Source organism: Bombina bombina, chromosome 8, assembly GCF_027579735.1.
Source record: "Bombina bombina isolate aBomBom1 chromosome 8, aBomBom1.pri, whole genome shotgun sequence".
Classification (NCBI taxonomy): domain Eukaryota; kingdom Metazoa; phylum Chordata; class Amphibia; order Anura; family Bombinatoridae; genus Bombina; species Bombina bombina.
In genome coordinates this window covers 322,753,461-322,778,931 of record NC_069506.1, presented here as the reverse complement: position 1 = coordinate 322,778,931, position 25,471 = coordinate 322,753,461, and the positions used below count along the sequence as shown (strand labels likewise).

The 25,471-nt window shown below is 42.0% G+C and overlaps 1 protein-coding gene across 1 annotated transcript in view; it reads left to right on the top strand.

Moving 5' to 3' along the window:
- Window positions 1–25,085, top strand: part of SRPRA (SRP receptor subunit alpha) — a 121,333-nt gene extending 96,248 nt beyond the window's left edge. Inside the window, exons 11-14 of the mRNA XM_053691539.1 lie at window positions 5,505–5,718; window positions 5,987–6,150; window positions 6,398–6,496; window positions 24,748–25,085. Of these exons, the coding sequence (XP_053547514.1) occupies window positions 5,505–5,718; window positions 5,987–6,150; window positions 6,398–6,496; window positions 24,748–24,876 (606 nt within the window). The 3' untranslated portion in view covers window positions 24,877–25,085. The remainder of the gene's footprint in view (window positions 1–5,504; window positions 5,719–5,986; window positions 6,151–6,397; window positions 6,497–24,747) is intronic.
- The last annotated feature ends 386 nt before the right edge of the window (window positions 25,086–25,471 follow it).

Genomic DNA, 25,471 nt, shown 5'->3' with positions numbered 1-25,471 from the left:
TCATCATCTATTTTTGCTTCGTGGTTGGTTAATGTGTTTGGGGAAGTTACGCCCACGATGGGCGGGGCCACATTTTTGCATGCTGCCGTAAGCTTACTGTGCAGTTTTAAGCCGACAGAAGTGGATGTTGCTCATGTAGCTCTACTACCGCATGTCTTTCTGAAAGTTCAGGCAAGCGGTTGTAGCGTTTGTGGGCTCCTGAGTGCCCGGATCGTTTTTTGGTTTTTTTTAATTCTAAAAGAGATATCAAATGTTCCGGTAAGGGAGCAAGTCTGGTGGCAGGTAGGCACCTCAGCATAGTTGCTGAGGTGTATAGGTGTCAAATTTTAGTTTTATTTAACTGTTGGTGAACATTTTTCTGCTTTACAGTAAAAAAGTTGCAGTTTTAAAATTTAAAGACACAGTATCGTTTTGTTTTTTTGCCCTTTCTTCTGTCATCAATTTTTTTTGTTAATAATTTGATTAGCTTTGGCCATATGTTTCTTATATAATTTAATTTCTTAAAGAGACTAACGTTTTTGTTTTAAAAAAAATAAAAAAAAAAAATTTACTTTTGTATTTTAGTATGGACATAGGAGCAGTGCAAAATGTTATTTGCTCCATGTGTTTGGATGCTAATGTGGAACCACCAATCCCTTTCTGTCCCTCATGTATTGAGAGGGCTTTAAGCTATAAGGAAAAGATTTTTCAAAGGCGGATGCTTCTCAGGAATCTAATGATGAGATTCAGAGTATGCCGCAGCTTTCTCCCCAAGCGTCCCAAGATTTAACGCCTGCACAAGCAGTGCCCTGTACTTCTGCTCTAGCGCCCGCTGGAGTTACCTTAAAGGATATAGCTGCACTTATGTCTTCTACAATTTCTGATGCGTTGTCTGCCTTTCCTATGTTACATGGCAAACGTAAGAGGAAGGACAACCAGGTTGTCAGTGAGGTTTCTGATGCAATGGTGGCAATCTCGTATGTACCCTCCCAGGGAACAGAGTTAGAGGGTATGGAGGTTCTATCAGAAGGCGAAATTTCAGATTCAGAAAGTTCATTACCTTTGACTGATTCGGAGGTTGTATCTTTCAGGTTTAAACTAGAACACCTCCGCCTGTTACTCAGGGAGGTTTTGGTAACTTTAGACGACTGTGACTCTACAGTAGTAGTTGCTCCTGCGAAGTCTAGTAATTTGGACAGATATTTTGTTCCTTCATACTCGGACGTTTTTCCAGTACCTAAACGGACTTCGGAAATTATTTTCAAGGAATGGGAGAGACCAGGTATTTCTTTTTCCCCATCTCCTATTTTCAAGATGTTTTCTGTAGCGGACACTATCAGGGAAACTTGGCAGACAGTTCCTAAGGTGGAAGGAGCTATTTCCACCCTAGCCAAGCGAACAACTATTCCCATTGAGGATAGTTGTGCTTTTAAAGATCCCATGGACAAGAAGTTGGAGGGTCTACTTAAAAAGATTTATGTTCACCAGGGTCTGCTATTGCAGCCGGCTGCGTGCATTGCTACGGTCACTAGTGCAGCAGCTTATTGGTTTGATGCTCTTTCAGAGTCTCTCAGAAATGAGACCACTTTAGAGGAGATCCAGGATAGGATTAAAGCTCTAAAGTTTGCTAATGCCTTTATTACAGATGCTTCTCTGCAAATTACTAAATTGGCAGCTAAAAGTTCGGGGTTTTCTATCCTAGCCCGCAGAGCTTTATGGTTAAAGCCCTGGTCTGCGGATGTGTCATCCAAGTCTAAACTTCTGGCAATTCCTTACAAGGGGAAGACCTTGTTTGGACTGGGTCTGAAGGAAATTATCTCTGATATCACAGGAGGCAAGGGTCATCTCCTTCCTCAAGATAAGAGAAGTAAACAGGACGACAAAGTAATTTTCGTTTCTTTCGAAATTTCAAAGGAAATTCTTTCCCTTCCTCCTCTAAACAGGAAGGGAACTATTCGCAATCTAAGTCTACTTGGAGACCCAACCAGTCTTGGAAAAAGGGTAAACAATCCAAGAAGCCTGCTGTTGAATCCAAAACAGCATGAAGGGCAGGCCCCCAATCTGGGACCGGATTTGGTAGGGGGCAGGCTGTCGTTCTTCGTTCAGGCTTGGGTTCGGGATGTTCAGGATCCCTGGGCAGTAGAAATAGTGTCTCAGGGATACAAACTGGAATTCAAAACTTTCCTCCCAGAGGAAGATTTCTTCTTTCAAGATTATCTGCAAACCATATAAAGAAAGAGACATTCTTACATTGTGTAAGAGACCTCTTCTCCCTGAGAGTAATTGTTCCCGTTCCAGTTCAGGAACAGGGACAGGGTTTTTATTCAAATCTGTTTGTGGTTCCCAAAAAAGAGGGAACCTTCAGACCTATATTAGACCTCAAGAGTCTAAACAAGTTTCTCAGAGTTCCATCATTCAAAATGGAAACCATTCGTACCATTCTTCCATTAATCCAGGAGGGTTAATTTATGACGACAGTGGATTTAAAGGATGCATATCTACATGTTCCTATCCACAGAGATCATCACAAGTTCCTGAGGTTTGCCTTTCTGGACAAACATTTTCAGTTTGTGGCTCTTCCCTTCGGATTGGCCACTGCACCCAGAATTTTCACAAAGGTTCTGGGGTCTCTGCTGGCGGTTCTAAGACCGTGGGGTATTGCGGTGGCGCCCTATCTGGACGATATTCTAATCCAGGCGCCATCTTGTCAACGAGCAATATCTCATACCAACGTTGTGCTATCCTTCCTGAGGTCTCACGGATGGAAGGTAAATTTGGACAAGAGTTCCTTATTCCCGAAGACAAGGGTAACTTTTTTGGGAACCCTAACAGATTCTATATCTATGAGGATTTTTCTGACAGAGGTCAGGAAATCAAAGATTTTAGGAGCTTGCTGAGCACTTCAGTCCAATCCTTGGCCGTCAGTGGCTCAGTGCATGGAAGTAATCAGACTGATGGTGGCGGCAATGGACATCATCCCGTTTGCTCAGTTTCACCTCAGGCCCTTGCAGTTAAACATACTCAGACAGTGGAATGGAGATTACGCAGACTTGTCTCCTTGAATAACCCTAGAACAGGAGACGAGGGACTCTATTCGATGGTGGTTGTCTCTGGATCATCTATCCCAGGGAACCTGCTTTCGCACACCTTCCTGGGTGATTGTGACAACAGACACCAGCTTTTTAGGATGGGAAGCTGCCTGGGGTTCCCTAAAGGCTCAGGGAATGTGGACTCAGGCAGAGTCTGTTCTTCCTATCAACATCCTGGAAGTGAGAGCGATCTTCAATGTTCTCCTGGCCTGGCCTCAGTTGGCTGCGGCCCAATTCATCAGATTCCAGTCGGACAACATATCGACAGTGGCTTGGAGACTTCCATTGAGGAAGGACCTTCTCACTCAATGGCCCATTCTTCACCCAAATCTAGCTTCTCTGAAGCTGACTGGTTGGAGATTGAACAGTTAATCCTGTCCAAGCTAGGTTTTTCTGATTCGGTCATAGAGACTATGATTCAGGCTTGTAAGCCTGTAACTAGAAAAATTTACCATAAGATATGGCATAAATATCTTTATTGGTGTGAATCCAAGGGCTACTCATGGAGTAGAGTTAGGATTCCCAGAATTCTGTCTTTTCTCCAAGAGGGTTTGGAGAAGGGTTTGTCGACAAGTTCCCTAAAGGGACAAATTTCTGCCTTATCTATTTTGTTACACAAACGTCTGGCTGATTTTCCAGATGTACAATCTTTTTGTCAGGACTTGGTTAGAATCAGGCCCTTGTTCAGACCAGTTACTCCTCCAAGGAGTCTGAATTTAGTTCTCAAAGTTCTTCAAGGGGCTCTGTTTGAGCCTATGCATTCCTTAGATATTAAGTTGTTATCTTGGAAAGTTTTATTTCTTTTTTCTATTTCTTCAGCTCGTAGAGTGTCTGAGCTCTCGGCATTACAATACTCTTCTCCTTACCTTATCTTCCATTCAGATAAGGTAGTTTTGCGGACTGAACTAGGTTTCCTTCCTAAGGTTGTTTCAGATAGGAACATTATTCAGTAGATTGTTGTGCCTTCCTTGTGTCCTAATCCTCCTTCTCAAAAGGAACGTCTTTTGCACAATTTGGACGTGGTCCGTGCTTTGAAATTTTATTTACAAGCGACTAAGGACTTTCGTCAGTTGTCTTCTTTGTTTGTCATTTTCTCTGGAAAATGTAAGGGTCAGAAAGCTACGGCTACCTCTCTTTCTTTTTGGCTGAAGAGTATCAACAGTCTCGCATATGAGACTGCTGGACAGCAGCCTCCTGAAAGAGTTACGGCTCATTCCACTAGGGTTTGTTGCTTCCTCATGGGCATTCAAAAATGAAGCTTCTGTAGAACAGATTTGCAAGGCTGCAACTTGGTCCTCTCTTCACACTTTTTCTAAATTTTACAAATTTGATACTTTTGCCTCTGCTGAAGCTGCTTTTGGGAGAAAGGTTCTTCAAGCAGTGGTGCCTTCCGTTTAGGTTTCCTGTCTTGTGTCTCCCTTTTCATCCGTGTACTCTAGCTTTGTTATTGTATCCCACAAGTAAGGATGAGAATCCGTGGACTCATCATGTCTTTAATAAGAAAAGAAAATTTATGCTTACCTGATAAATTTGTTTCTTTTTAGACACGATGAGCCCACGGCCCGCCCTGTTCTCTGAGACAGGTTATTAATTTTTTGTAAACTTCAGACACCTCTGCACCTTGGCTTTTCCTTTCTCTTCCTAACTTCAGTCGAATAACTGGAGTGGGAGGGAAGGGAGGAGCTATATATAGCAGCTCTGCTGTGGTGCTCTTTGCCTCCTCCTGTTGACCAGGAGGTGTAATCCCACAAGTAAGGATGAGAATCCGTGGACTCATCGTGTCTAAAAAGAAACAAATTTATCAGGTAAGCATAAATTTTCTTTTTAAGCAACTTTCTAATTTACTCCTATTATAAATTCTCTTCGTTCTCTTGCTATCTTTATTTGAAAAAGAAGGAATCTAAGCTGAATTTATCCACCAAAAGAACAACCCAGGTTGTTCACCAAAATGGGCCGGCATCTAAACTTACATTCTTGCATTTTAAATAAAGATGCCAAGAGAATGAAGAAAATTTGATAATAGGAGTAAATTAGAAAGTTGCTTATAATCTCATTCTCTATCTGAATCACAAGAGAAAACATTTGGGTTCAGTATCCCTTTAACTATTTTACAGTTTTGTAACAAATGTGTTGACAGTTTGGCCATCACCTGATTTGCCTCTTTGGATCTTTATTGGTTGTCTCATGTTGATTTGAGAATTCATGTATTAAAGTGCTAAATTTCAGACATTTATAGCAGACATCCTAATATATGTGACTGGTTTAGTTACCTATTACTCCCTATTAAACTGCCTATTCATATGGTGTTTGATATTAATATACAACTACTCATATGAGGGTTTTTAGTACATCTGATTTGATTGTTCTTTGCTACAAAAATATTTTGTATGTCATTATTTGAGGTCATTGTGATTGTTTGTTTTTAATCCCCCGCAGATTTCCTTCTGGCTGATTGAGAATGGTTTTAGTGTGCTTATAGCTGCTTGTGACACATTCCGTGCTGGAGCAGTAGAGCAGCTGCGTACTCATACGCGCCGTCTCAACTCTCTGCACCCTCCTGAGGAGCACAAGGGATGCACCATGGTCCAGCTTTATGAGAAGGGCTATGGCAAGGACGCAGCTGGTATTGCAATGGAAGCTATATCTTACGGTATGTTTACTGCTCTACATGTGCTGTTTATAACAGTGGTGGCAAGGAGAGCCCTTAGCCCTTTTTATTGTGGCCCTAATTATTTTCTCAAAAAAACATTAATTTTGCTTAAAAATAGTCTAAATTCACCTGCATTGCCCCTCCACTTCCGCTTCCTGTTTAACACTTTTTACTCTTTGCTAATATAAGGGTTAGAAGTACAGTGTGAAGCTTTTTTGTGATTCTGTAAACACATCTCTTATTCTAAGTCATGATTGTTAACCTGCAGCCCGGAACCAGGCGTTTGATGTGGTTTTGGTGGACACAGCTGGCCGCATGCAGGACAACGCTCCCCTGATGACCGCACTGGCAAAACTAATCGCTGTGAATGTGCCTGACCTGGTGCTGTTTGTTGGGGAGGCCTTGGTTGGCAACGAGGCTGTAGATCAGCTGGTTAGTCCTTGTGTTTTATGGTGACTCATACATTTTACACATAAATGCAGGGAATGCAGAAATACACACAAACACAAGGAGAGAGCCATACGTGCACACAAATACAAAATATAGGAAATATATATATATATATATATATATATATATATATATATATATATATATATATATATATATATATATATATATATATATATATATAAACAGTCTGTTTGCTTCTGATTGCTGTGCTTAATTCTGTCTTTAGGTAAAATTTAACAAAGCTCTGGCTGATCACTCTTTGGCAGAGAAACCACGTCTTATTGATGGCATCGTCCTAACCAAATTTGACACCATTGACGACAAGGTAAAAACCAACAGCTTGCATTAGAACTTATTACATAGAATACTGGGAGCCCCTCACCATTTTATGTTCTTTATTTTTGCCAGACATTAATGAGAGTTTACAGTATGTTTGAAAGAAATGAAGAAGGGGATATTCTATAAAATGTATGGTTTTAGGAATGGGGCTGCAGTGCTGTGCTTTGTCTAAGTATATAATTTGAGTTCTTATTGTACTTTCGCTAGCCTATGAACAATAGTAATTCTATCTCCTGTTTTATATATTTATTTTTTTCAAAAATAAATACACTATTGGATAATATTTGTAACTGAGTATTTCTTTCATGTAATTAGCAAGAGTCCATGAGCTAGTGACGTATGGGATATACATTCCTACCAGGAGGGGCAAAGTTTCCCAAACCTTAAAATGCCTATAAATACACCCCTCACCACACCCACAATTCAGTTTTACAAACTTTGCCTCCTATGGAGGTGGTGAAGTAAGTTTGTGCTAGATTCTACGTTGATATGCGCTCCGCAGCAGGTTGGAGCCCGGTTTTCCTCTCAGCGTGCAGTGAATGTCAGAGGGATGTGAGGAGAGTATTGCCTGTTTGAATGCAGTGATCTCCTTCTACGGGGTCTATTTCATAGGTTCTCTGTTATCGGTCGTAGAGATTCATCTCTTACCTCCCTTTTCAGATCGACGATATACTCTTATTTATATACCATTACCTCTGCTGATTCTCGTTTCAGTACTGGTTTGGCTTTCTACAAACATGTAGATGAGTGTCCTGGGGTAAGTAAGTCTTATTTTCTGTGACACTCTAAGCTATGGTTGGGCACTTTGTTTATAAAGTTCTAAATATATGTATTCAAACATTTATTTGCCTTGACTCAGGATGTTCAACATTCCTTATTTTCAGACAGTCAGTTTCATATTTGGGATAATGCACTTGAATCAATTATTTTTCTTACCTTAAAAATTTGACTTTTTTTTTTTCCCTGTGGGCTGTTAGGCTCGCGGGGGCTGAAAATGCTTCATTTTATTGCGTCATTCTTGGCGCAGACTTTTTTGGCGCAAAAAATCTTTTCTGTTTCCGGCGTCATACGTGTCGCCAGAAGTTGCGTCATTTTTTACGTTCTTTTGCGCCAAAGATGTCGGCGTTCCGGATGTGGCGTCATTTTTGGCGCCAAAAAAGCATTTAGGCGCCAAATAATGTGGGCGTCTTATTTGGCGCTAAAAAATATGGGCGTCGCTTTTGTCTCCACATTATTTAAGTCTCATTTTTCTTTGCTTCTGGTTGCTAGAAGCTTGTTCATTGGCATTTTTTCCCATTCCTGAAACTGTCATTTAAGGAATTTGATCAATTTTGCTTTATATGTTGTTTTTTCTCTTACATATTGCAAGATGTCTCACGTTGCATCTGAGTCAGAAGATACTTCAGGAAAATCGCTGTCTGGTGCTGGAACTACCAAAGCTAAGTGTATCTGCTGTAAACTTTTGGTAGCTATTCCTTCAGCTGTTGTTTGTATTAATTGTCATGACAAACTTGTTAATGCAGATAATATTTCCTTTAGTAATGTACCATTACCTGTTGCAGTTCCATCAACATCTAATGTTCAGAATGTTCCTGATAACATAAGAGATTTTGTTTCTGAATCCATCAAGAAGGCTATGTCTGTTATTCTTCCTTCTAGTAAACATAAAAAATCTTTTAAAACTTCTCTTTATACAGATGAATTTTTAAATGAACATCATCATTCTGATTCTGATGACTCTTCTGGTTCAGAGGATTCTGTTTCAGAGATTGATGCTGATAAATCTTCATATTTATTTAAAATGGAATTTATTCGTTCTTTACTTAAAGAAGTACTAATTGCTTTAGAAATTGAGGATTCTGGTCCTCTTGATACTAATTCTAAACGTTTAGATAAGGTCTTTAAATCTCCTGTGGTTATTCCAGAAGTTTTTCCTGTTCCTAGTGCTATTTCTGAAGTAATTTCCAGAGAATGGGATAAATTGGGTAATTCATTTACTCCTTCTAAACGTTTTAAGCAATTATATCCTGTGCCGTCTGACAGATTAGAATTTTGGGACAAAATCCCTAGAGTTGATGGGGCTATTTCTACCCTTGCTAAACGTACTACTATTCCTACGTCAGATGGTACTTCGTTTAAGGATCCTTTAGATAAGAAAATTGAATCCTTTCTAAGAAAAGCTTATCTGTGTTCAGGTAATCTTCTTAGACCTGCTATATCATTGGCTGATGTTGCTGCAGCTTCAACTTTTTGGTTGGAAACTTTAGCGTAACAAGTAACAGATCATGATTCTCATAATATTATTATTCTTCTTCAACATGCTAATAATTTTATCTGTGATGCCATTTTTGATATTATCAGAGTTGATGTCAGGTTTATGTCTCTAGCTATTTTAGCTAGAAGAGCTTTATGGCTTAAAACTTGGAATGCTGATATGGCTTCTAAATCAACTCTACTTTCTCCAACATAGGTGTGTCCGGTCCACGGCGTCATCCTTACTTGTGGGATATTCTCTTCCCCAACAGGAAATGGCAAAGAGCCCAGCAAAGCTGGTCACATGATCCCTCCTAGGCTTCGCCTACCCCAGTCATTCTCTTTGCCGTTGCACAGGCAACATCTCCACGGAGATGGCTAAGAGTTTTTTTGGTGTTTAAATGTAGTTTTATTCTTCAATCAAGAGTTTGTTATTTTAAAATAGTGCTGGTATGTACTATTTACTCTGAAACAGAAAAGAGATGAAGATTTCTGTTTGTAAGAGGAAAATGATTTTAGCAACCGTTACTAAAATCGATGGCTGTTTCCACACAGGACTGTTGAGATGAATTAACTTCAGTTGGGGGAAACAGTGGGCAGACTTTTGCTGCTTGAGGTATGACACATTTCTAACAAGACTTGGTAATGCTGGAAGCTGTCATTTTCCCTATGGGAACCGGTAAGCCATTTTCTTAGTTTAGTATAAGAATAAAGGGCTTCACAAGGGCTTTAAAGACTGGTAGACATTTTTCTGGGCTAAAACGATTACTTTATAAGTATATTTAATGGATGTTAACTATAAATAGTTCTTTTAATCTTGGGGATGTATTAAAAAAACGGCAGGCACTGTATTGGACACCTTTTTCACTGGGGGCCTTTTCTAGTCATAGGCAGAGCCTCATTTTCGCGCCACTAATGCGCAGTTGTTTTTGGAAAGCAAGGCATGCAGATGCATGTGTGAGGAGCTAAGAACCACTGAAAAAGCTTATTGAAGGCGTCATTTGGTATCGTATTCCCCTCTGGGCTTGGTTGGGTCTCAGCAAAGCAGATACCAGGGACTGTATAGGGGTTAAATGTAAAAACGGCTCCGGTTCCGTTATTTTAAGAGTTAAAGCTTTCAAATTTGGTGTGCAATACTTTTAAGGCTTTAAGACACTGTGGTGAAATTTTGGTGAATTTTGAACAATTCCTTCATACTTTTTCACATTTTCAGTAATAAAGTGTGTTCAGTTTAAAATTTAAAGTGACAGTAACGGTTTTATTTTAAAACGTTTTTTGTGCTTTGTTATCAAGTTTATGCCTGTTAACATGTCTGAACCATCAGATAGACGATGTTCTGTATGTTTGGAAGCCAAGGTTCCTCCCCATTTAAATATATGTGATGAATGTGACATAGTGTCCAGACAAAGTAGGGACAATGATGCCACTGATAATGATGTTGCCCAAAATGATTCCTCAAGCGAGGGGAGTAAGCATGGTACTGCATCATCCCCTTCTGTGTCTACACCAGTCTTGCCCACACAAGAGGCCCCTAGTACATCTAGTGCGCCAATCCTTCTTACTATGCAACAATTAACGGCTGTAATGGATAATTCTATTAAAAACATTTTGTCCAAAATGCCTACTTATCAGAGAAAGCGCGATTGCTCTGTTTTAGATACTGAAGAGCATGAGGACGCTGATGATAATGGTTCTGACATACCCTCACGCCAATCTGAAGGGGCCAGGAGGGAGGTTTTGTCTGAGGGAGAAATTTCAGATTCAGGAAAAATTTCTCAACAAGTTGAACCTGATGTTATTATTTTTAAATTTAAATTGGAACATCTCCGCGCTCTGCTTAAGGAGGTGTTATCTACTCTGGATGATTGTGACAATTTGGTCATTCCAGAGAAATTATGTAAGATGGACAAGTTCCTAGAGGTCCCGGTGCCCCCCGATGCTTTTCCTATACCCAAGCGGGTGGCGGACATTGTAAATAAGGAATGGGAAAGGCCCGGCATACCTTTTGTTCCTCCCCCTATATTTAAAAAAATATTTCCTATGGTCGACCCCAGAAAGGACTTATGGCAGACAGTCCCCAAGGTCGAGGGGGCGGTTTCTACTCTAAACAAACGCACTACTATCCCTATAGAAGATAGTTGTGCTTTCAAAGATCCTATGGATAAAAAATTAGAGGGTTTGCTTAAAAAGATGTTTGTTCAGCAAGGTTACCTTCTACAACCAATTTCATGCATTGTTCCTGTCACTACAGCAGCGTGTTTCTGGTTCGAAGAACTAGAAAAGTCGCTCAATAAAGACGTATGAGGAGGTTATGGACAGAGTTCAAGCACTTAAATTGGCTAACTCTTTTATCTTAGACGCCACTTTGCAATTAGCTAGATTAGCGGCGAAAAATTCAGGTTTTGCTATTGTGGCGCGCAGAGCGCTTTGGCTAAAGTCTTGGTCAGCGGATGTGTCCTCCAAGAACAAATTGCTTAACATCCCTTTCAAAGGTAAAACGCTGTTTGGCCCTGACTTGAAAGAGATTATTTCAGACATCACTGGGGGAAAGGGCCACGCCCTTCCTCAGGATAGGTCTTTTAAGGCTAAAAATAAGCCAAATTTTCGTCCCTTTCGCAGAAACGGACCAGCCTCAAATTCTACACCCTCTAAGCAAGAGGGTAATAGTTCTCAAACCAAACCAGCCTGGAGACCGATGCAAGGCTGGAACAAGGGTAAGCAGGCCAAGAAACCTGCCACTGCTACTAAAACAGCATGAAGTGTTGGCCCCCGATCCGGGACCGGATCTGGTGGGGGGCAGACTCTCTCTCTTTGCTCAGGCTTGGGCAAGAGATGTTCAGGATCCTTGGGCGCTAGAAATAGTTTCTCAAGGTTATCTCCTGGAATTCAAGGAACTACCCCCAAGGGGGAGGTTCCACAGGTCTCAATTGTCTTCAAACCAAATAAAAAGACAGGCATTCTTACATTGTGTAGAAGACCTGTTAAGAATGGGAGTGATTCATCCTGTTCCATTAGGAGAACAAGGGATGGGGTTTTACTCCAATCTGTTCATAGTTCCCAAAAAAGAAGGAACATTCAGACCAATTTTAGATCTCAAGATTCTAAACAAATTTCTCAGGGTTCCATCGTTCAAGATGGAAACCATTCGAACAATTCTTCCTACCATCCAGGAAGGTGAATTCATGACCACGGTGGATTTAAAGGATGCGTATCTACATATTCCTATCCACAAGGAACATCATCGGTTCCTAAGGTTCGCCTTTCTGGACAAGCATTACCAGTTTGTGGCACTTCCATTCGGATTAGCCACTGCTCCAAGGATTTTCACAAAGGTACTAGGGTCCCTTCTAGCGGTGCTAAGACCAAGGGGCATTGCAGTAGTACCTTACTTGGACGACATACTGATTCAAGCGTCGTCTCTGTCAAAAGCAAAGGCTCATACGGACATTGTCCTAGCCTTTCTCAGATCTCACGGGTGGAAAGTGAACATAGAAAAAAGTTCTCTGTCCCCGTCAACAAGTGTTCCCTTCTTGGGAACAATAATAGACTCCTTAGAAATGAGGATTTTTCTGACAGAGGCCAGAAAATCAAAACTTCTAAGCTCTTGTCAAGTACTTCATTCTGTTCTTCTTCCTTCCATAGCGCAGTGCATGGAAGTAATAGGTTTGATGGTTGCGGCAATGGACATAGTTCCTTTTGCACGAATTCATCTAAGACCATTACAACTGTGCATGCTCAGACAGTGGAATGGGGATTATACAGACTTGTCTCAGACGATCCAAGTAGATCAAAGAACCAGAGATTCACTCCGTTGGTGGCTGAACCTGGACAACCTGTCACAGGGAATGAGCTTCCGCAGACCAGAGTGGGTCATTGTCACGACCGACGCCAGTCTGGTGGGCTGGGGCGCGGTCTGGGAACCCCTGAAAGCTCAGGGGCTATGGTCCCGGGAAGAATCTCTTCTCCCGATAAACATTCTGGAACTGCGAGCGATATTCAATGCTCTCAAAGCTTGGCCTCAACTAGCAAAGGCCAAATTCATAAGGTTTCAATCAGACAACATGACGACTGTTGCATATATCAACCATCAAGGGGGAACAAGGAGTTACCTGGCGATGGAGGAAGTAACCAAAATAATTCAATGGGCGGAGAATCACTCCTACCACTTGTCTGCAATCCACATCCCAGGAGTGGAAAATTGGGAAGCGGATTTTCTGAGTCGTCAGACTTTCCATCCGGGGGAGTGGGAACTCCATCCGGAAATCTTTGCCCAAATAACTCAATTATGGGGCATTCCAGACATGGACCTGATGGCGTCTCGTCAGAACTTCAAGGTTCCTTGCTACGGGTCCAGATCCAGGGATCCCAGGGCGACTCTAGTAGATGCACTGATAGCGCCTTGGACCTTCAACCTAGCTTATGTATTCCCACTGTTCCCTCTCATTCCCAGGCTGGTAGCCAGGATCAATCAGGAGAGGGCTTCGGTGATCTTGATAGCTCCTGCGTGGCCACGCAGAACTTGGTATGCAGACCTGGTGAATATGTCATCGGCTCCACCATGGAAGCTACCTTTGAGACAGGACCTTCTTGTTCAAGGTCCATTCGAACATCCGAATCTGGCTTCACTCCAACTGACTGCTTGGAGATTGAACGCTTGATTTTATCAAAGCGTGGGTTTTCAGATTCTGTCATTGATACTCTTGTTCAGGCTAGAAAGCCTGTAACTAGGAAAATTTACCATAAAATATGGAAAAAGTATATTTCTTCTGTTATGTGTGATCAGTCCACGGGTCATCATTACTTCTGGGATATAACTCCTCCCCAACAGGAAATGCAAGAGGATTCACCCAGCAGAGCTGCATATAGCTCCTCCCCTCTACGTCAGTCCCAGTCATTCTCTTGCACCCAACGACTAGATAGGATGTGTGAGAGGACTATGGTGATTATACTTAGTTTTTATGACTTCAATCAAAAGTTTGTTATTTTATAATAGCACCGGAGCGTGTTATTACTTCTCTGGCAGACTTTGAGGAAGAATCTACCAGAGTTTTTACTATGATTTTAACCGGAGTAGTTAAGATCATATTGCTGTTCTCGGCCATCTGAGGGAGGTAAAAGCTTCAGATCAGGGGACAGGGGCAGATGAATCTGCATTGAGGTATGTAGCAGTTTTTATTTTCTGAATGGAATTGATGAGAAAATCCTGCTATACCGTTATAATGACATGTATGTATACACTTCAGTATTCTGGGAATGGTACTTCACCGGAACTACTCTGTTAAAGGTCACTAATCTTTTTAATAAGTATTATATCATGTTAAACGTTTTTGCTGGAATGTAGAATCGTTTACATTACTGAGGTACTGAGTAAATAAATGTTTGGGCTTTATTTTCCACTTGGCAGTAGTTTGCTTTGAATTGTGACAGTTTCGTTTCTCTTCACTGCTGTGTGTGAGAGGGAGGGGCCGTTTTTGGCGCTCTTTGCTACGCATCAACAATTTCCAGTCAGCTATTATTATTTTTCCTGCATGATCCGGTTCATCTCTGACAGATCTCAGGGGTCTTCAAACTTCTTGAAGGGAGGTACATTCTCTCAGCAGAGCTGTGAGAATCTTTTATATTGACTGTGGATAAAGACGTTACTCAATAATTTTTATGTCAAATTTAGTTATGTTATCTTACTAATGGGAACAAAACCTTTGCTAAAAGTTGTGTTGTTTTAAAGTTGATGCTATAACTGTTTTCTCAGTTCATTATCTCAACTGTCATTTAATCGTTTAAGTACCTCTTTGAGGCACAGTACGTTTTTGCTAAAAAAGATTATAACCAGGTTGCAAGTTATTGCTAGTGTGTTAAACATGTCTGACTCAGAGGAAGATATCTGTGTCATTTGTTCCAATGCCAAGGTGGAGCCCAATAGAAATTTATGTACTAACTGTATTGATGCTACTTTAAATAAAAGTCAATCTGTACAATGTGAACAAATTGCACCAATCTGCGAGGGGAGAGTTATGCCGACTAACTCGCCTCACGCGGCAGTACCTGCATCTCCCGCCCGGGAGGTGCGTGATATTATGGCGCCTAGTACATCTGGGCGGCCATTACAGATAACATTACAAGATATGGCTACTGTTATGACTGAAGTTTTGTCTAAATTACCAGAACTAAGAGGCAAGCGTGATCACTCTGGGGTGAGAACAGAGTGCGCTGACAATACTAGGGCCATGTCTGATACTGCGTCACAGCTTGCAGAGCATGAGGACGGAGAGCTTCATTCTGTGGGTGACGGTTCTGATCCAAACAGATTGGATTCAGATATTTCAAATTTTAAATTTAAATTGGAGAACCTCCGTGTATTACTAGGGGAGGTCTTAGCAGCTCTCAATGATTGTAACACCGTTGCAATACCAGAGAAACTATGTAGGTTGGATAAATACTTTGCGGTACCGGCGAGTACTGACGTTTTTCCTATACCTAAGAGATTAACTGAAATTGTTACTAAGGAGTGGGATAGACCCGGTGTGCCGTTCTCACCCCCTCCAATATTTAGAAAGATGTTTCCAATAGACGCCACCACTCGGGACTTATGGCAGACGGTCCCTAAGGTGGAGGGAGCAGTTTCTACTCTAGCTAAGCGTACCACTATCCCGGTGGAGGATAGCTGTGCTTTTTCAGATCCAATGGATAAAAAATTAGAGGGTTACCTTAAGAAAATGTTTGTTCAACAAGGTTTTATTTTGCAACCCCTTGCATGTATCGCGCCGATTACGGCTGCGGCAGCATTTTGGATTGAGTCTCTGGAAGAGAACCTTAGTTCATCTACGCTAGACGACATTATGGACAGGCTTAGAGTCCTTAAACTAGCTAATTCATTCATTTCGGAGGCCGTAGTACATTTAACCAAACTTACGGCTAAGAACTCAGGATTCGCCATACAGGCACGTAGGGCACTGTGGCTAAAATCCTGGTCAGCTGATGTTACTTCTAAGTCCAAATTACTTAATATACCTTTCAAGGGGCAGTCCTTATTTGGGCCCGGTTTGAAAGAAATTATCGCTGACATTACAGGAGGTAAGGGCCACGCCCTACCTCAAGACAAAGCCAAAGCTAAGGCTAGACAGTCTAATTTTCGTCCCTTTCGGAATTTCAAAACAGGAGCAGCATCAACCTCCACTGCACCAAAACAGGAAGGAGCTGTTGCTCGTTACAGGCAAGGCTGGAAGCCCAACCAGTCCTGGAACAAGGGCAAACAGGCCAGGAAACCTGCTGCTGCCCCAAAGACAGCATGAACCGAGAGCCCCCGATCCGGGACCGGATCTAGTGGGGGGCAGACTTTCTCTCTTCGCCCAGGCCTGGGCAAGAGATGTTCAGGATCCCTGGGCGCTAGAGATCATATCTCAGGGATACCTTCTAGACTTCAAATTATCTCCCCCAAGAGGGAGATTTCATCTGTCAAGATTGTCAACAAACCAGATAAAGAAAGAAGCGTTTCTACGCTGTGTACAAGATCTGTTATTAATGGGAGTGATCCATCCGGTTCCGCGGTCGGAACAAGGACAAGGGTTCTACTCAAACCTGTTTGTGGTTCCCAAAAAAGAGGGAACTTTCAGACCAATCTTAGATTTAAAGATTCTAAACAAATTCCTAAGAGTTCCATCGTTCAAAATGGAAACTATTCGGACAATCTTGCCCATGATCCAAAAGGGTCAGTACATGACCACAGTGGATTTAAAAGATGCTTACCTTCACATACCGATCCACAAAGATCATCACCGGTATCTACGGTTTGCCTACCTAGACAGGCACTACCAGTTTGTAGCTCTTCCATTCGGATTGGCTACGGCCCCAAGAATCTTCACAAAGATTCTAGGTGCCCTCCTGGCGGTACTAAGACCGCGAGGGATTTCGGTAGCTCCGTACCTAGACGACATTCTAATACAAGCTTCAAGCTTTCAAACTGCCAAGTCTCATACAGAGTTAGTTCTGGCATTTCTAAGGTCGCATGGATGGAAAGTGAACGAAAAGAAGAGTTCTCTTTTTCCTCTCACAAGAGTTCCATTCTTGGGGACTCTTATAGATTCTGTAGAAATGAAGATTTACCTGACAGAGGACAGGTTAACAAAGCTTCAAGATGCATGCCGTGTCCTTCATTCCATTCAACACCCGTCAGTAGCTCAATGCATGGAGGTGATCGGCTTAATGGTAGCGGCAATGGACATAGTACCTTTTGCACGCCTACACCTCAGACCGCTGCAATTATGCATGCTAAGTCAGTGGAATGGGGATTACTCAGATTTGTCCCCTACTCTGAATCTGAATCAAGAGACCAGAAATTCTCTTCTATGGTGGCTTCATCGGCCACACCTGTCCAGGGGGATGCCATTCAGCAGGCCAGACTGGACAATTGTAACAACAGACGCCAGCCTACTAGGTTGGGGCGCTGTCTGGAATTCTCTGAAGGCTCAGGGATTATGGAATCAGGAGGAGAGTCTCCTTCCAATAAACATTCTGGAATTGAGAGCAGTTCTCAATGCCCTTCTGGCTTGGCCCCAATTAACAACTCGGGGGTTCATCAGGTTTCAGTCGGACAATATCACGACTGTAGCTTACATCAACCATCAGGGAGGGACAAGAAGCTCCCTAGCAATGATGGAAGTATCAAAGATAATTCGATGGGCAGAGTCTCACTCTTGCCACCTGTCAGCAATCCACATCCCGGGAGTGGAGAACTGGGAGGCGGATTTCTTGAGTCGCCAGACTTTTCATCCGGGGGAGTGGGAACTTCATCCGGAGGTCTTTGCCCAAATACTTCGACGTTGGGGCAAACCACAGATAAATCTCATGGCGTCTCGCCAGAACGCCAAGCTTCCTCACTACGGGTCCAGATCCAGGGATCCGGGAGCGGTTCTGATAGATGCTTTGACAGCACCTTGGAACTTCGGGATGGCTTATGTGTTTCCACCCTTCCCGCTGCTTCCTCGATTGATTGCCAAAATCAAACAGGAGAGAGCATCAGTGATTCTAATAGCACCTGCATGGCCACGCAGGACTTGGTATGCAGATCTAGTGGACATGTCATCCTGTCCGCCTTGGTCTCTACCTCTAAGACAGGACCTTCTGATACAGGGTCCGTTCAAACATCAAAATCTAACTTCTCTGAAGCTGACTGCTTGGAAATTGAACGCTTGATTTTATCAAAACGTGGTTTTTCTGAGTCGGTTATTGATACCCTGATACAGGCTAGGAAGCCTGTTACCAGAAAGATTTACCATAAAATATGGCGTAAATACCTATACTGGTGTGAATCCAAACGTTACTCCTGGAGTAAGGTTAGGATCTCTAGGATCTTGTCCTTTCTACAAGAAGGCTTAGAAAAGGGTTTATCGGCTAGTTCATTAAAGGGACAGATTTCAGCTCTGTCCATCTTGTTACACAGGCGTCTGTCAGAAAATCCAGACGTCCAGGCCTTTTGTCAGGCTTTAGCTAGGATCAAGCCTGTGTTTAAAGCTGTTGCTCCACCATGGAGTTTAAACTTAGTTCTTAACGTTTTACAGGGTGTTCCGTTTGAACCCCTTCATTCCATTGATATAAAATTGTTATCTTGGAAAGTTCTGTTTTTAATGGCTATTTCCTCGGCTCGAAGAGTCTCTGAGTTATCAGCATTACATTGTGATTCTCCTTATCTGATTTTTCACTCAGACAAGGTAGTTCTGCGTACTAAACCTGGGTTCTTACCTAAGGTAGTTACTAACAGGAATATCAATCAAGAGATTGTTGTTCCATCCTTGTGTCCAAATCCTTCTTCAAAGAAGGAACGTCTTCTACACAATCTGGATGTAGTTCGTGCCCTCAAGTTCTACTTGCAGGCAACTAAAGATTTTCGTCAAACTTCTTCCCTGTTTGTCGTTTATTCTGGACAGAGGAGAGGTCAAAAAGCTTCTGCTACCTCTCTCTCTTTTTGGCTTCGTAGCATAATACGTTTAGCCTATGAGACTGCTGGACAGCAGCCTCCTGAAAGAATTACAGCCCACTCCACTAGAGCTGTGGCTTCCACTTGGGCCTTTAAGAATGAGGCCTCTGTTGAACAGATTTGCAAGGCTGCAACTTGGTCTTCGCTTCATACTTTTTCCAAATTTTACAAATTTGATACTTTTGCTTCTTCGGAGGCTATTTTTGGGAGAAAGGTTCTTCAGGCAGTGGTTCCTTCTGTATAATGAGCCTGCCTATCCCTCCCGTCATCCGTGTACTTTTGCTTTGGTATTGGTATCCCAGAAGTAATGATGACCCGTGGACTGATCACACATAACAGAAGAAAACATAATTTATGCTTACCTGATAAATTCCTTTCTTCTGTTGTGTGATCAGTCCACGGCCCGCCCTGTTTTTAAGGCAGGTAAATATTTTTTAAATTATACTCCAGTCACCACTTCACCCTTGGTTACTCCTTTCTCGTTGATTCTTGGTCGAATGACTGGGACTGACGTAGAGGGGAGGAGCTATATGCAGCTCTGCTGGGTGAATCCTCTTGCATTTCCTGTTGGGGAGGAGTTATATCCCAGAAGTAATGATGACCCGTGGACTGATCACACAACAGAAGAAAGGAATTTATCAGGTAAGCATAAATTATGTTTTGTTGGTGTGAATCTAAAGGATTCCCATGGAACAAGATAAAAATTCCGAAGATTCTATCCTTTCTACAGGAGGGTTTGGAGAAAGGATTATCTGCAAGTTCTTTGAAGGGACAGATTTCTGCTTTATCTGTTTTACTTCACAAAAAACTGGCAGCTGTGCCAGATGTTCAAGCTTTTGTTCAGGCTCTGGTTAGAATCAAGCCTGTTTACAAACCTTTGACTCCTCCTTGGAGTCTCAATTTAGTTCTTTCAGTTCTTCAAGGGGTTCCGTTTGAACCCTTACATTCCGTAGATATTAAGTTACTATCTTGGAAAGTTTTGTTTTTGGTTGCAATTTCTTCTGCTAGAAGAGTTTCAGAGTTATCTGCTCTGCAGTGTTCTCCTCCTTATCTGGTGTTCCATGCAGATAAGGTGGTTTTGCGTACTAAACCTTATTTTCTTCCGAAAGTTGTTTCTAACAAAAACATTAACCAGGAGATAGTTGTGCCTTCTTTGTGTCCGAAACCAGTTTCAAAGAAGGAACGTTTGTTACACAATTTGGATGTAGTTCGTGCTCTAAAATTCTATTTAGAGGCTACAAAGGATTTCAGACAAACATCTTCTTTGTTTGTTGTTTATTCTGGTAAAAGGAGAGGTCAAAAAGCAACTTCTACCTCTCTCTCTTTTTGGCTTAAAAGCATCATCCGATTGGCTTATGAGACTGCCGGACGGCAGCCTCCTGAAAGAATCACAGCTCACTCCACTAGGGCTGTGGCTTCCACATGGGCCTTCAAGAACGAGGCTTCTGTTGATCAGATATGTAAGGAAGCGACTTGGTCTTCACTGCACACTTTTACCAAATTTTACAAATTTGATACTTTTGCTTCTTCTGAGGCTATTTTTGGGAGAAAGGTTTTGCAAGCCGTGGTGCCTTCCATCTAGGTGACCTGATTTGCTCCCTCCCATCATCCGTGTCCTAAAGCTTTGGTATTGGTTCCCACAAGTAAGGATGACGCCGTGGACCGGACACACCTATGTTGGAGAAAACAGAATTTATGCTTACCTGATAAATTACTTTCTCCAACGGTGTGTCCGGTCCACGGCCCGCCCTGGTTTTTTAATCAGGTCTGATGAATTATTTTCTCTAACTACAGTCACCACGGTATCATATGATTTCTCCTATGCATATTCCTCCTTTACGTCGGTCGAATGACTGGGGTAGGCGGAGCCTAGGAGGGATCATGTGACCAGCTTTGCTGGGCTCTTTGCCATTTCCTGTTGGGGAAGAGAATATCCCACAAGTAAGGATGACGCCGTGGACCGGACACACCGTTGGAGAAAGTAATTTATCAGGTAAGCATAAATTCTGTTTTCCATTTCTTTCCAGGGTAACAAATTATTTGGTTCTCAGTTGGATTCTATTATCTCAACTGTTACTGGTGGGAAAGGAACTTTTTTACCACAGGATAAAAAATCTAAGGGTAAAAACAGGGCTAATAATCGTTTTCGTTCCTTTCGTTTCAACAAAGAACAAAAGCCTGATCCTTCATCCTCAGGAGCAGTTTCAGTTTGGAAACCATCTCCAGTCTGGAATAAATCCAAGCCTTCTAGAAAGCAAAGCCAGCTTCTAAGTCCACATGAAGGTGTGGCCCTCATTCCAGCTCAGCTGGTAGGGGGCAGGTACGTTTTTTCAAGGAAATTTGGATCAATTCTGTTCACAATCTTTGGATTCAGAACATTGTTTCAGAAGGGTACAGAATTGGTTTCAAGATGAGACCTCCTGCAAAGAGATTTTTTCTTTCCCGTGTCCCAGTAAATCCAGTGAAAGCTCAAGCATTTCTGAATTGTGTTTCAGATCTAGAGTTGGCTGGAGTAAGTATGCCAGTTCCAGTTCTGGAACAGGGGATGGGGTTTTATTCAAATCTCTTCATTGTACCAAAGAAGGAGAATTCCTTCAGACCAGTTTTGGATCTAAAAATATTGAATCGTTATGTAAGGATACCAACGTTCAAAATGGTAACTGTAAGGACTATCTTGCCTTTTGTTCAGCAAGGGCATTATATGTCCACAATAGATTTACAGGATGCATATCTGCATATTCCGATTCATCCAGATCATTATCAGTTCCTGAGATTCTCTTTTCTGGACAAGCATTACCAGTTTGTGGCTCTGCCGTTTGGCCTAGCTACAGCTCCAAGAATTTTTACAAAGGTTCTCGGTGCCCTTCTGTCTGTAATCAGAGAACAGGGTATTGTGGTATTTCCTTATTTGGACGATATCTTGGTACTTGCTCAGTCTTTACATTTAGCAGAATCTCATACGAATCGACTTGTGTTGTTTCTTCAAGATCATGGTTGGACGATCAATTCACTAAAAAGTTCATTGATTCCTCAGACAAGGGTAACCTTTCTGGGTTTCCAGATAGATTCAGTGTCCATGACTCTGTCTTTGACAGACAAGAGACGTCTAAAATTGATTTCAGCTTGTCGAAACCTTCAGTCACAATCATTCCCTTCGGTAGCCTTATGCATGGAAATTCTAGGTCTTATGATTGCTGCATCGGACGCGATCCCCTTTGCTCGTTTTCACATGCGACCTCTTCAGCTCTGTATGCTGAATCAATGGTGCAGGGATTACACAAAGATATCTCAATTAATATCTTTAAAACCGATTGTTCGACACTCTCTAACGTGGTGGACGCAGCATAGTTCGCACGCTTTTACTTGTGGAGCAGAAGAGCAGCCTGTCGGGCTTGGGAGCAGTTTGGGGTTCTTTAAAGGCTCTCATAGTCTTCGGACTCTAGGATATTTATTGGGAGAAAAGACTCAGAGTTGAGAGCAATCTTCAATGCCCTAACAGCTTGGCCTCAATTGTGTTTGGTCCGGTTTATCAGGTTCCAGTCGGACATCACCACCTCAGTGGCGTATATTAACCACCAGGGAGGAACTCTGAGTTCCTTAGCTATGAAGGAGGTAACTTGCATTCTCCAGTGGGCGGAGTCTCATGATTGTCTCCCCTCTGCCATCCACAAAACTGGGAAGCAGATTTTCTCAGCAACCAGACCTTTTATTCACAATGATAACCCTCAGGTGGGGGGTTCCAGAGTTGGATCTGATGGCGTCTCGTCTAAACGCCAAGCTTCCAAGCTACGGGTCAAGATCAAAAGATCCACAAGCAGCTTTGATCAATGCTCTGGCGTTTCCTTGGGACTTTGGTCTTGCGTACCTATTCCTCTCCTTCCTCGAGTTATTGCTCGTATAAAACAGGAGAGGGCGTCGGTGATTCTAATAGCCCCTGTCTGGCCTCGCAAATTCTGGTTTGCGGATCTTGTGAAGATGTCATCTCTTCCCCCTTGGAGGTTGCCTTTTGAGGAAGGACCTTCTACTTCAGGGTCCCTTCCTCTACCCAAATCTAGATTCTCTGAAGCGGACTGCTTGGAGATTGAACGCCTAGTCTTGGCTAGGCATGGTTTTTCTGAGAAGGTCATTGATACCATGCTTAACACCTGTAAACATGTTACTCCCAAGATTTACCATAATGTATGGCGTAAATACCTTTAATTGGTGAAAAATCAAAGGGTTTCTCTTGGAGTCGTGTGAGGGTTCCCCGCATTTTATCATTTCTTCAGGCTGGCCTGGAGAAAGGTTTCAGAGTCAGTAATCTGAAGGATCAGATTTCTGCACTGTCTATTCTTTTGCACAAACGTCTGGCAGATCTGCCAGATGTTCAATCTTTTGTTCAGGCCTTGGTCAGAATCAGGCCTGTGTTTAAACATGTTGCTCCTCCTTGGAGCCTTAACCTTGTTCTTAAAGTTTTGCAGCAGGCTCTGTTTGAGACTATGCATTCGGTTGATATTAAGTTATCTTGGAAAGTTTTGTTTCTCCTTGCTATTTCTTCTGCTCGCAGAGTTTCCAAGCTTTCGACTCTGCAGTGCGATTCCCCTTACCTTATTTTTCATGCGGATAAGGTGGTGCTTCATACTAAGTTGGGATTGCTTCCCAAAGTAGTATTTGATCGCAACATCAATCAAGAAGTTGTTGTTCTTTCGCTTTGTCCTAATCCTCCTTCTCAGAAGGAATGTCTGTTGCATAACCTCAAAGTTGTGCGTGCTCTAAAATTTTATCTACAAGCAACTAAAGATTTTCTGCAATCTACTGCCCTGTTCATTGTTTTCTCTGGTAAGCGTAAGGGTCAGAAGGCCACTTCTGCTACTCTTTCTCTCTGGTTGAGAAGTGTTATCCGGTTCTCTTATGAGACAGTTGGACAACAGCCTACTGAGAGAATTACGACTCATTCCACTAGGGCTGTCTCTTCTTCCTTCAAAAATGAAGCTTCTGTGGAGCAAATCTGCAAGGCGGCCACTTGGTCCTCGTTGCATACCTTTTTCCAAATTCTACAAATTTGATACTTTTGCCTCGGCTGAGGCTTTTTTTGGGAGGAATGTTCTTCAAGCGGTGGTGCCTTCTGTTTTGGTCCGTCTGTCTTGTTCTCCCGCCCTTCCATTCTGTGTCCTCTAGCTTCGGTATTGGTTCCCACTAGTAATTAGAATGGATGTGTGGACTCTCTATGCCATTGGAAAGAAAATGTATGCTTACCTGATAAATTATTTTCTTTACTGGCATGGAGAGTCCACGACCCGCCCTTAATTTGAGTTTTGATTTTTTTTGTATAAACATCAGGCACCTCTATACCCTTGTGTCATCTTCTCTTTCCATATTCGTTCGGCTGAATGACTTGGTGCTTATGGGAAGTAGGAGTGATACTTAACAGCTCTGCTGGGGTGTTTTTTGCCTCCTCCTGGTGGCCAAGAGTTGAATTCCCACTAGTAATTAGAATGGATTTGTGGACTCTCCATGCCAGGAAAGAAAATAATTTATCAGGTAAGCATTATTTATTTTTATGCTGTAAGAGTTTACTGCTACATTATTTATCTGTGAGATATAAATAATACTTAATGAGGTTCCTATTTAAATATCAACATTATAAGTAAGTCATTATGCCATAGTTATTCGTGAAGACCAGCAAAGTATTGTGGCTTTAAACATAGCTTCCTAGAAAATCATTCCAGTTCATCTTTAGCCTCTCGAAAATGCAGTTTTAAAAACTGAATCCTGTTGATGTGCTAGAAATCATTATTTCTATGTTCCAGTGTGCTCTGGGCTGAATAAAAATATTATCTAAAATCTGAAGGCAATCCGCTTCCTTTAAATACAGAGTTATATCTAATTGCTGTAATTATTGCAATTAAGTTGTACGATAGTATCCTCTGGAGCATGCACTATACAAGTTATAGCTGTAATGTAATAGCCTTTTGTGTTTTGTTTTTTATTGTAAAATTTTCTGCGCAGATGCCTAACTCTACCTTTCTTTCCAGGTCGGAGCTGCCATCTCCATGACTTATATAACTGGCCAGCCCATAGTGTTTGTGGGTACAGGACAGACCTACAGTGACCTGCGCAGCCTCAATGCCAAAGCCGTGGTGGCTGCTCTAATGAAAGCTTAAATCCTAACATTTGCTTTGCCGTTATTTTGAGAAAATGCTGGAGATGTTGCCAGTAAATCTTTCTAGCATATGAAGGAGCGTGATGCAGTTTGTGTTCTCATCCATTCTGATATTGTTTGTTCCAACTGGCATTTTACGGCTCAGCTAATGAAAATCAGACATTTAGGATTTGCTGAGCAGCTTTGCTCATAGGTCTGCTCCCCCCCCCCCCCCCCCCCCAAAAAAAAAAAAATTAAAATAAAATAGTTTTGCTACTCCCCTTTAGAAACCATCTTATGTTTATGCTCATGAGAACTTTTCCCATCCCCAAAAAGATATGGCCCAGAAGTTCACTAAATAAGAAAGCCTTCCCATAAAACAGTCAAGATCATGTATTTTGCTCTGTTCTAGCATTTCAGTCTTGGATATCTACTCACATTAAATAGAGCTAATTGCTACTTATGGCACCATCAGTATTTTATAGATTTCTCCTGTGAAGATTAATTTATTTATAACTGTTGAGATATTTTCACAGGGTCTTTACAAACAAGCTGTGTCATGATAATAAAGCAGAACACACTCAAAATCCCTAAAACATAGGGGAAGAAAACCTTCT